Genomic DNA, 12,736 nt, shown 5'->3' with positions numbered 1-12,736 from the left:
TTTAGGTAGTACCAATGAAGTTAAAAAGTCAATTCAGCAGGGGTGGGGTGAGGAGTGTCAAGGACCGCGTAAGCAAAAAAGCAACTTAAATTTTATCACTTTTCAAAAACACAGAAACTACTTATTCAATTGAGACCTTTACCGATTTAAAACTTTAATAAATTACTTCAAAACTTAAATTTCTACACAACATATCTTCCTGATAATGAACAATTTTCTTCTCATGCATGAGAGATTTAAATTGTTTGCTAGATTTACTACCATGGTGCTTGTAGAAGTTTGCCTTTTAGCACTTGAACTCAAGTAAGAATACATTCTGTAAAATTGTATATTGCATTTATCTTACACTTTGATACATGCACTTTTTAATACATGAATCTATCATACTAACAACCTAAATTTTTAGAGTCTAAATTAAACCTGATATACACAACCTGTCATTAAAAAATATTTCTGTTGCAGGATATAACCTGTTAAGAAGCCATGAAGGGATGGGGATATTAGGGAAGTTAAGAAGAAGAGGCACAGCAGCTATCCTTGAGAAGCTGCCAGAAACATCCACAAAGGCATTGAAGTAAGCAGAATAGAAAAATATATATGTAAATAATCTGTGCCAATACTCTGAAGCCCACAGGCCAAAGTACAGAGCTAACTTCCAGCTAACATTTATTTTCTCCAGCAATTTTTCTCTGTATAAACCTCTTCAAACTCATTCTCTAACAGTCTCTCCTCTCTCTAACAGAACCTCCACGCCACACCCTCCCAATTTTATCTTCTTTCTTACCACCTTAACTGGAATAGTATAGAAACAAAGTATTTATCTTTAGTTTTATTTTATATTCCCTGTCCTGCTTTTAGAAAGCAGGTAATATAAGCATTTTATGTTTTTCTAATAATGACAACAAAAACCAATAAACTGTTATAGTCTTTGAATAACTTTTCCCTGGGACAGCAACAGAAAAGTATTTCCCGTCCTTGACTAGAAAATGACTACAAACAGTCTAGATGAAAACCAGATTTGGAAATTCTAAATAATGCCCAGTGTATGATGGGTAGTTGTATATTACAGTATTGGGGAAAATATGAGAACACAGCACAGAATTTGATTTCAAAACTATCACATTCAGTTCCAAACTTAAAATGTTTTAATCTGTGTGAGGTTAGAGACGGGCAGAAGGAAATATTTTTTAACCAAGAAATGTATCCCAAAGTAAAATTCATATTAAAAAGAAACTGAAAAGCAAAATTCAAAGGTAAATTAAACGCATTACCAAGTTTACTCTCAAACTAGCTCTAAGTAGGAACGTAACTTATAGCTTGGTTTCCTAGGTAAACTTCTCTTAATTGCAGGAAAGAGCCTGTTGAAAACCCAGACAGTCACATGGTTTTTCCTCTCTTTCTTGTTTTGGCCACAGAAATAAGAAGTGCAAGAAAGGCTGAAGCAGCAAATTCTGGAGGGGAATAAGCCATGTACAACATGCAGGATTTTTTCTTAAAGGCATGGAGAAAAATTACAACTACCCAGCAGGAGGACAGAAAATTAATACCCTTTTTGATAAACTATAAATAAGGAGAAGTAAAGTTATGACTCCATGTTGAAGAGGCCTGAGTAAGGTTTTGTGAGTTAAAGTTTTTCACAGAACATGTAAGCATGGCTATCTAAACTACATAAAATGAAAGTAAAAGACCTTTCCCACTAATAAAGAGGAAACTAAGATTTAATTAGGTAGAGACAGTTTCTTAACCTAGTGAAAGTTAGCAAAATACTTCTACATTTGTTTTTTTTTAATTATTAATTAATTAATTAATTAATTTTTTGGCTGTGTTGGGTCTTCGTTTCTGTGCGAGGGCTTTCTCTAGTTGCAGCAAGCGGGGGCCACTCTTCATCGCGGTGCGCGGGCCTCTCACTGTCGCGGCCTCTCTTGTTGCAGGGCAAAGGCTCCAGACGTGCAGGCTCAGTAGTTGTGGCTCACGGGCCTAGTTGCTCTGCGGCATGTGGGATCCTCCCAGACCAGGACTCGAACCCGTGTCCCCTGCATTGGCAGGCAGATTCTCAACCACTGCGGCACCAGGGAAGCCCCTACATTTGTTTTTATACCTGTTCTCTACTATATCTCTACTTATACTCATCAATTACATAGTACCTAAACATGACCCAATTTTAAATCAATACCGCAATCTAAACTATAAATGTTATGTTGTACCTTCTTTCAGTTATTACCTGAGGAGACCTGCCTATCGATAATTTCAGCTGACACTTGAATAACGCAGGGACTACGGAGACCTGCCTTCCACACAGACAAAAATCCCAGTATAATTTTACAGTGTGCCCTCCTTACCTGTGGTTCTGCATCCAGGGAGTCAATTAACAGAAGATGGTGTAGGACTGTAGTATTTACTATTGAAAAAAATGCACATATAAGTGGACCTACGCAGTTCAAACCCCTGTTTTTCAAGGGTCAAATGTATTTCATTAATTCTAGTGTGGGAACCACCTGCATCAGAATCACTTGAGAATCTCTGTTAAATACCTGGATTCGTACCGGGCCCCACCCAAGACCTACTAAATCAAAAAGGGGGCTCAAGGAATGTGCATTCTTAACGCCCCACAGCCCACACCACAGGTGATTTTAAGCATTAACGTTTAATGATTACCGTCCTAGGGTCTAAGCAACTAGCAACCACCACTCCCTGGGGACAACGTTTAGTGTAGCTAACAGGGTTCCTAGGAATAAATAAGCCACCTCAGAAAGGATTGGCTTTCCCTTTCTGAATAATACATTCATAGATGGGTAACAGCTGTATCACCTCAAAATTTCCAAATGTCTTCACTTTTCCTCAAAGCTTTCCTACCACAAAATACTAAGTATGAAATGTATGAGTAAGCCAAGTTAAACATTTCATGAATTTAAACTTACAAAGTTGTCTCTGCCTGTCGCAAAAGTTCCTTAAAACAATAAAAGATGCAAACATTTTAACCTTTCTCAAAATTCCCTCCTTTCAGTTTCTTCTCAGACCTGCTTTTTAGGCAAAGCTTCACTACTTCTGGAAATTTTATATCACTACACCAGAGTCCATTTTGACACCCATCCAATCCCAATACAAATTATTTTAAAATCTGCTACAGAAACTGTGCAATGTTTCTTCAGGGAGTACACAAAAAATTCATTCCAGTCTCTCCCTTTCTTTAAACCAGTTGATTTCAGTGATGAAGTTGGGGAAGGGACTGTGGAGGTCTTCTGTGGTATGAATAACATTTGAATCCTCACTATATACCAAACAAGAAATACAAGGCGCTTAGTATATTATCTCATTTAACCCTCATGACAATCTCATGAGATAGGTATCACTATTACCCCCATTTTATGGATGAGTTGCCTAAGGTCCAGAGAGGTCAAGTAACTTGTCCATAATTACACAGCTGGTAAGCTTATTCAAAGCCAGGCAGTCCAACTCCACAACCAGCATCTTTTTTTTTTTTTTTTTTCCGATACGCGGGCCTCTCACCGTTGTGGCCTCTCCCATTGCGGAGCACAGGCTCCGGACGCGCAGGCTCAGCGGCCATGGGAAGCCCACACAACCAGCATCTTTAACCACTACATTATATCCTACAGTTTGAAGATGTCACCTGCCAAAAGCAAGTCCCCTGAGTCCAACTAAGTAGGGGTTGTGGATTCTGGAGAATCCAATTTTTTTTTTAATGTGCTTTTAGGTGATTCTGAAGTACAACAAAGGCTAGGAACAGTTCTCCCAAGTGGAACACTGGCAAACTTTGAGAAATAACTCATAGTCTGGAAGTTAAAAGTCTCAAATTCCAGTTCATTGATTAACTAGAATTTACTTATTACCCTATTCCTACTCCAAAGAAATTTTAAAGAAAAAAAAATCTAGAATTTTCTAAAGGAAAAAAATGAGAGCTGCTGGTCTGTCCTCTCTGCATATGGGAAACTAAACAAAGATCACTGATGTTTGGCATGATTACTCTGAGGCAGAGTTAGACCTTTACCGAAGAAAATGTTCAAGGTAGAATTTAGAGTTGAAGGGGATATTTCTATCTCTGGCAACCTTCTCATGAAAACACATGCTGTTTTTTTAAGCATCCTCTTTAACTTGGTTCACATTTGTAGTATTTAGCCAACAAATATTTGAGGTCTACAACAGTAAGTGCAAGAGAATTGTGCAATATCACAGTGTATTGGAGCTGAAAGGGACTCTGAATCTCCTAATTTCACAGATGGGTAAACTGAAGTCTAGAAATTTAATGATTTGCCCAAGATCACACAATTACTTAATGGTAGAAGAAAAGACACTACCTAGGACAAAAGCCAAGTTTCTTATTTCTCAAGACAATAGTATTTTCACTACACCAAAAGCTATGATTTTCTTCATAAACTTTTTTTTTGTTTTTTTTTTTTTTGCAGTACACGGGCCTCTCACTGTTGTGGCCTCTCCCGTTGCGGAGCACAGGCTCCGGACACGCAGGCTCAGCGGCCATGGCTCACGGGCCCAGCCGCTCCGCGGCATGTGGGATCCTCCTGGACCGGGGCAAGAACCCATGGTCCCCTGCATTAGCAGGCGGACTCTCAACCACTGCGCCACCATGGAAGCCCCATAAACTTCTTATAATTCACAGAAACCAATGTATTAGCTCCAAACCCTGGCAATCATATCGATGTCTAGTTCTGGTTTTTTTTTATTCATTAACTATCTGACTCTGGGCAAAGGAGTATAAAATAAAAAAATAAACCTTACCCTTTAGGTCACAGGAATATTTCAAGAATCAAAAAAAAACTTATAACAAATAGGTACTGGTTGTTAAATCTACTAAATGTTGCTCCAAATAGTCTGAACTGAAAAGCTTTAAAAACCATTGCTCTAGATCACCTGAACAACCCATTACCACGTCTAACTCATTTCCAATACTAAATTAATACCACCTTACTAGGTGATGGCTAGCAGATAAAAGTTGTGACAAATGTACCACAGCTATGTGACGCTGCCAACATAGGGAACTGGGTGAGGGGTATGCCAGAACTCTCTGTAGGACTTTTGCAACTTTTCTATAAATATAAAACTATTCTTAAACAAAAAGTATTTAAAAAAATAAAAAGTAAATCTCTATGCCCATTTTGAACAGTTCAGAAAATTTCTACCAAACAAGTTAACTCCAAGTTAATATTAGAACAATAGCCTGCTTTGCTTATTGGGGCTTAGTGTTAAAATGTTAATTTAGTTTAGCACTTCAAAATAATATGTTCGGGGACTTCCCTGGTGGCGCAGTGGATAAGAATCCGCCTGCCAATGCAGGCGACACAGGTTCGAGCCCTGGTCTGGGAGGATCTCACATGCCGCAGAGCAGCTAAGCCCGTGCACCACAACTACTGAGCCTGCGCTCTAGAGCCCACAAACCACAACTACTGAAGCCCATGCGCCTAGAGCCCGTGCTCCGCAACAAGAAGCCACCGCAATGAGAAGCCCGCACACCGCAATGAAGAGTAGCCCCCGCTCGCCGCAACTAGAGAAAGCCCGCATGCAGCAATGAAGACCCAACACAGTCAAAAATAAATAAATTAATTAAAAACAAAAACAAAAAGCAAAATAATATGTTTGGGCGATTAAAACTACCTTAGTCCCCCAAAATTGGAGTTTCCCAGTACTTTCTAGCTAATTTATATTCAGATGATCACATCTCTAACCATGAAGTCCTTGAACCAATGCTGGATTTACAATTGTTTAGTATATGTATCTAGGGTTTTGCAGTTGGTTGGTTTCTTTAAGAAAATACTGGATCTGAGAGGGGAAAAAGGGTCAGAAACAGGGGAAAGATACAAAAGACTCTTCAGCCATTAGCTCCTCAATCTAATAATATTATAATGGGTAGCTTCACAACACTAAAATCCTAAAGGACCCTTATTTCTATTCTAGAGCAACTGATTACACATTCTTTCCAGCTTTTCTAAAATTTTAAACACTGTAATTTTATTAATATACAGATATTAATATATAAGTAATGTCCAAGAGAGTTTCATTAGTGAGACAAATACTTTAGCCTTTATTTTTACAATCTCTTGTAGTAACAAAAATTTAATGTTTACAGCAAGATATTTCTTCATTCTCCTTATAATCATACCACACCTGTTTTAAAGAACTGCTTGTTTTGGGGAGCTATAAAAATCTCTTAAAACTTATCAGAAATTTGATATTTTGCCTTTTCTTTACTGAGATGTTAAAGAAGGGAGTTTTTTAGAAACTGGTCTTAAAACTGTAGTTAAACAAATAAAGGAGCCCTATCTGACGGAGGTCAATGATGGCTCAGTCAGGTGAATAATTTCATCAACTAGTGTTCACCAACTAAATTCTGAGTAGGAGAGAAAATTTCATTGTTTCTGAGAAGCTTAAATTAAGAAAAATTATAACTGTTAGAAAGTTTTTATTCTCAATATCATAACAAAAAGTATATTCTCAACAATTTCATATTGGGGAGATTGGGACTGCCTACATATGAAAAGAAATCACTAAATTAGCCTTTCTAGTCTTCCCTGTTCAGCTACTCATAATAAAAAGAGCTCCGTGAAAATAATTTTCGATATTTAAAATAAATTAATTAATTAATAAGATAATTTATTATAATAATATTAAATATTATAATATATAAAATAATAAATATAACTATAAAATAATATTACAATATTATTATAATAATAAAATAAAATAAATTTCGAAAAGTCGATAATTACCGGGAAAGCTACATGAATCTCCATGTTCCAGAATCTATAAAATCAATCTATAAAGGTCTATATAGATTCCACAATCTATAAAGTCTATCTTTTCAGATAAAAGAAAAAAAACCTTCAGTATTTTTTTCCCTACCTTAGCTATGCCCTTTTAAGCCACTGAATTCTTATGATTCATCTTGAAAATTTTGTAAAAAACTATCAACACTACCAGGAGACACAGATAGATAGTTACGTGTTTCTAAACAACAGTAACTGCCAGTGCAATCCAAACAAGCCTCAAAAGTATTAAACAGCTTTTTAAAAATTTTTATTTTATATTAGAATATAGTTGATTAACAATGTTGTGTTAGTTTCAGGTACAGCAAAGTGATTTAGTTATACACATACATGTATCTACCCCTTTTCAAATTCTTTTCCCATTTAGGTTACTACAGAACATTGAGCAGATTTCCCTATGCTATACAGTAGGTCCTTGTTGGTTATCTATTTTAAATATAGCAGTGTGTACTTGTCAATCCCAAACTCCCAATCTATCTATTTAAAAGGTTTTTAAAAATACACCTATTAAGAGTGTATCTAAAGAATAAACCACTCTAGTCTGAAAACAATTAAGACATGAATTTGCTTAAAGGACACATAAAAATGGTTTAAAGCTACTTCACTTTTAAAACAGAGTAATAAACAGATCCTTGAGAAACAAAGGCTAGCCTGAAAACACAAGAGATTTGCTTTTTAGCTTTCATCTTCTTCTCACTGCTAAGTTGGTGACAGTGGCAGTACAGGTACTCACCTAGCATTTCAAAACTTTTATAGACAGGAAAGGGCTAAGGATCTAAAGAAATGTTACTTCTAGGGCTCCCGTAATCAAGTCACCATAAACACAGAGAGATGCCCGTGTGAAGCTAGGGCAACCCCCAACAGGGACTGAAATAGAACTCACCTCATCTAGAAGGGAGGGCAAGCAGGAGATGATGAGAGCTGTCCCATTCTGGACCAAATTCCTTTTTCTCCTACAAGATTTCTAACCTACTCAATGAAGCTCCTGTCAATGATGTGTCTTGATTGAACATATTTTTGTAGTAATAGATATGCTGCTATAAAAAGGTCCCCTCTCTTTACTTGTAAAAGGTTAAAACAAACATGAAACTATTCTTTCAAACTATTTCTGTTATAGATTTTTTGCCCAGTTAAGAGAAAGAGAGGAAGTGGAAGGGAGAAGGGAATGATGGAGATAATCAGGCGGGAAAGAAAAGAGTCACAGGTAAACAGAAGTTATAATCAAATTCCTGGACTGAAAATCAGAAATCCTGGTTTCTAATCCCAGCTCTGCTAGTAGCTAACTAAACTACTCTCTTTAGACAGTGAGATTCCTCACCAAAAAATGAAGTGAGGGAAGGGGCTGCACCAAGAACAGGAATACATCCTAGAACAAGATATCCCCAAAGGAAGGCCTCATCTGGGTTTCAGAATTGAGAATGACAACTGTGCACAGGAAGAAAAAACACTCTTAGGTTGTAGGGATAAGGGAAATTTCTGATTATTCTCTTCAGGGATGGACGATTTGTTCAAAATTACACTACCTAGAGAAGAGTAAAAACAGAGGGTCCGTGCAAGTTTTTACTTCAACACAATCTGAATGGGATTCTTCATACTAGCACTAGGTACTGTAGATTCAGAAATGAACATCACAGTCTCTACCTTTAAGGTGTTCAGAATCCAGTTAAGGCTCTGACTAAATGCTAAGAGAAAAATTATGCCTCTGATTCTGCTCTTTCCCAAGAATGTTAAATGAAGGAAGCAATGATGCTTAGAATCTTGACATTCAGATCTCAGAAATGAAGCTTACAGGGGCTTCCCTGGTGGCGCAGTGGTTGAGAGTCCGCCTGCCGATGCAGGGGAAACGGGTTCGTGCCCCGGTCCGGGAAGATCCCACATGCCGCGGAGCGGCTGGGCCCGTGAGCCATGGCCGCTGGGCCTGTGCGTCCGGAGCCTGTGCTCCGCAACGGGAGAGGCCACAACAGTGAGAGGCCCACATACCGCAAAAAAAAAAAAAAAAAAAAAAATGAAGCTTACAGAAATTAACTTCAGGGGACCTAAGTTTACTGATGTCCTACCCAGTGCTCTGCTACACATGAAAAGTATATCATATGAATGTCAACTACCATGCTAATTAAAGTCCTATTAGTCTACAGGTTAAAGAAATTTTCTAAATTATATAAAAATTCCTGCCTACTCTCAATAATATGAAAGCCTCTTATAACAGATTTGCCTTGTTATTATTTGAATATTGCAATACATATATAATGTATCTGTCTTCAAATTTAATCTCCACTAGCCTGCACTCCACCTCCAAGTCAGGGACCATTGCTCAAACCATCTCTATTCCCAATGGGTGGCACAGAGCAAGTACTCTGGGTATACTGGTTGAATTAGTGCTCTCCACAGCCCCTTTCAGGTGTAAAACTGCCTGACAGGGCTTCCCTGGTGGCACAGTGGCTAAGAACCTGCCTGCCATTGCAGGGGACACGGGTTCGAGCCCTGGTCTGGGAAGATCCCACATGCCACGGAGCAACTAAGTCCGTGTGCCACAACTACTTAGCCTGTGCTCTACAACCCGTGAGCCACAACTACTGAGGCCTGTGCGCCTAGAGCCCGTGCTCCACAGCAAGAGAAGCCACCGCAATGAGAAGCCCACGCACCTCAACCAAGAGTAGCCCCTGCTCACGGCAACTAGAAAAAGCCCCCACGCAGTAACAAAGACCCAACGCAGCCAAAAATAAATAAATTAATTAATTAATTAAAAGCACTTAAGGTGAGTTAAGTTTTTTTACTTGTGACCTTGTGGAACTTTTGGGTGTTTACTGGCCATGTTTTGATCTCAGCTGTCAGGCAGTTTTATTTATTATTTTTGGCTGCGTTGGGTCTTCATTATGGTGTGCGGGCTTCTCATTGTGGTGGCTTCTCTTGTTGCAGAACACGGGCTCTGGGCACGCGGGCTTCAGTAGTTGTGGCACATAGGCTCAGTAGTTGTGTCTGGCGGGCTCTAGAGCGCAGACTCGGTAGTTGTGGCGCATCGGCTTTGCTGCTCCGCAGCACGTGGGATTCTCCCCCGGCCAGGGATCGAACCTGTGCCCCCTACATTGGCAGGCAGATTCCTAACCACTGCACCACCAGGGAAGCCCCCTTAAGCGCATTTAAAATATTGCCACTACAAGCTTTAAGTATATCTTTGCACTTGTAGGCACAAATACAGATCTCACTACTATATACGTTGTCCTATGAGTAACACATAATTAGGATTTCCCAATCTTGATTTAAACAACTTCATAATTTATTTGTAAATTTACACAAGCAGGAAAAATAAAAGTTAATAAAGTAGAAAGAGTAAGAAATATTAATCAGAAAACTGTGCCTGTGTGTCTACAAATAGGCACACTAACTGTATAGTCCTCTAAAACTTGAGTCGCATTCCTTATTTCTTTTATTTCTGGTTTTTGTCAAGATCCCTGAAAAGGGAACAAAAACACAAGAGAAAGGAGAAGGAACTTTGAAAGGGAGGGTTTTACAAGTTGGGAATGCTTTCCTGTTTTCCTAGAGACTTAAAAAAAAATAACTGTGTTAAAATCTGACCCAAAAGAAATTGCTTTTTCATTAATGTACATTAAGATGAGTATTTTCTAACGACATATTTACCCCTATCAAAGTCCCACTCTGAACCCTGCCGTGTCCAGCACCATAATTTAATTTCAAAAATAGCAGGTCAAATCACATACACAACACCATAAAAAATTAAAAAGAAGATGCTTTAAAAAGGTAGAGGCCTATCTGGTAAATGTAAAGAAGGATTTTCTACATAAAGCGCCACAGTAATTTGGCTTTAAAGGCTGGGATCAAATTCTAAACACCAAACTGACAGCATTTTAATAAAGGCCACTGAAACAAGCTGTTAAAGGCTATGAAACACAACCACCTCTACTTTCAAGAATTCCCAAACTACTTGAATGGGTTTAGACTCCACGCAAATAGCTCTGCAAAATGACTTCCCTTTCTCTTTCACAACCGCACCCATACACACGCACCGCACCGCACGGCCACCCGCCCCTAATCCTTTGTAGTACATGGGGACGAGGAAGGTGGTCTGTTTTTCCGGAAGAGGGAAATCTGTAGGTAAGGCACTAGCACGCCGGCCTGAAAACAGAAACCAGGTGTGAATGGCAGGTAGACCGTCCAGCGGACAAGGGAACAGAAAGATTGGCTCCCCGCGCTCACACCTTCTCCGAAACACAATGCAGACCTAGTTCCTCTTCCCCTGGTGAAAACTCAAAGCTCAATCCGGACGCCAGCGAGAGCCTCCACGCCGCTCTCCGCCAGCTCCCGGCCCGAGCCCTCCCCGAACCCCGGCGCAGTCTGCGCTGTACCTGGCGAAGAAGTCGGCGAAGCCGCCGCTCCGTCGAGCCCGGGCCGAGGTCCCCGCGGGGCCCTGCTCCGCGGCAGGCGAGGGCACCGGCGGCCCCGACGGCGGCAGGTGGTCGCGGGCGCTCTGGTGGCGGCTCACCTCGAATGTGTTCCGAGAGTTCAAGTGAACGTCGGAGAAAACGAGGCGCGACTCGGCGCCGGCGCCTCCGCTAGTCCTCTCGGCCGAGGTGACCGGCGACGCGCCCTCCTCGGGACCCCCGGGGCCGGCTCCCAGCTGCTCCAAGTCCTCGCTGCCACTGCCGCTGCTGGCCGGACTGCCCCCCGAGCCGCTGCCCGCATCCTCGGGCCTTTCGGCGTCCGCCGCCGCCAGGCAGCAGCTCCGCAGCGGGTCCTCGAGCGGCGCGGCCCAGTCGGACGGGCTACCCGCGCCGTCCGCGCCCTCGTCGCCAGGCCCCTCCGGGCGGAGGCGGCGGTGGCGCGGCTCCCGGCCGCCGGCGCGGGCCAGGTCGCGATAGTCCGGGCCCGGCAGAAAGTCCGAGTCCCCGTTGGTCATGCCTCCGTGCCGCGCTGCGCGGGCATCTGCCGCCTCCGCGCCGCGGTGCTTGGATCCCGCGTCCGGCGGGCAGGCGTCCGAGTGCGGGGCTGCCGAGCACGGCAGAACGCGGGGCTGGCCGGCGGGGAGCGGACAGTAGCACAGCCCGGGCTCCAGCTGCCCCCCGGTCGCCGCGAGATAACGCCTAAGGAGCTGCTGAGGCGGCGGCGTCTCCTCCTCCTCTTCTTCCTCCTCCTGCTCCTCCGGAGTCTCCACAGCGCCGGCGCCTCCGCCAAAGCCGCCCGTGGCCCGAATCATCTTCCCGTCCAGGCCTGCGGGCTCGGGCGCCGGCACAGGGAGCAACTTGGGGTTTCTTCCCGAGCAGGTTCCGGCATCCTCCGGACCCACCATCTGGGGCCGGGTAAGGGCCACCTGAGGAGGCACGGGCTCGGTCCGGGAAGAGCCCTGAGTGCTGGGACAGCAGCGGCTGCCGCTGCAGCGTTCCCAGACCCGCCCCTCCCTCCCGGGAATTCGGGCTGTTGCGGGAGGGCGGGCACCCGCCTGGGCTAGCGCACGCGCAAAAGCCAGACCGGTCAAGTCCCGACCTGGAGATTCCACGAACCATAGAGACGGTAGCTAGAGAGACCCGCTCCGTGACACTCCAACTGCCAATCTGGGATCCGGCGTCTGGATGCCGGAGGCTGGTTGGCCCACGCGGAACGTGACGGTCCTTACAGAAGCCCGGGTATGGCTCGCTTAGCAAAAATTCACTTGATGTACTTAATTTATGGGAGTAGAATACAGTATGTTAGATGTAAGTCCTTCCAGCTCTAATTGGTCGCTAGTCGACTTTACGCTTTTATATCCACCGCTCCATTGCCACAATTTAGGGTTTCTTCGCCTCAGGTCAAAATTCTTCCTTCTCCACTTCATCTTCCCCAATACTACCAAAGCTATCTTTCTTATCTAGGACCACGTTTCATCACATCGCCCTCTCTTAAAGATTTCCATTATCACTTAAGGAGAAATAGGAAGTAGAGTCAGGCAGAGA

At 42.5% G+C, this 12,736-nt stretch overlaps 1 protein-coding gene across 2 annotated transcripts in view; it reads right to left on the bottom strand.

Annotated features, from left to right (window-relative positions):
- TBC1D12 (TBC1 domain family member 12) overlaps positions 1 to 12,233 on the bottom strand; it is a 90,626-nt gene extending 78,393 nt beyond the window's left edge. The window contains exon 1 of one of the 2 annotated variants that reach the window (XM_082604163.1): positions 11,156 to 12,233. In XM_082604163.1, coding sequence (XP_082460289.1) covers positions 11,156 to 12,096 — 941 coding nt within the window. In that variant the 5' untranslated portion in view covers positions 12,097 to 12,233. The remainder of the gene's footprint in view (positions 1 to 11,155) is intronic. The other variant, XM_082604162.1, reaches the window with a different exon arrangement.
- Positions 12,234 to 12,736: the final 503 nt, after the last annotated feature.

Source organism: Mesoplodon mirus, assembly GCF_964341445.2.
Source record: "Mesoplodon mirus genome assembly, chromosome: 2".
In the NCBI taxonomy this organism is placed as follows: domain Eukaryota; kingdom Metazoa; phylum Chordata; class Mammalia; order Artiodactyla; family Ziphiidae; genus Mesoplodon; species Mesoplodon mirus.
Note: the sequence above shows the minus strand (reverse complement) of the source record. Positions and strands in the feature narration are given on the sequence as shown.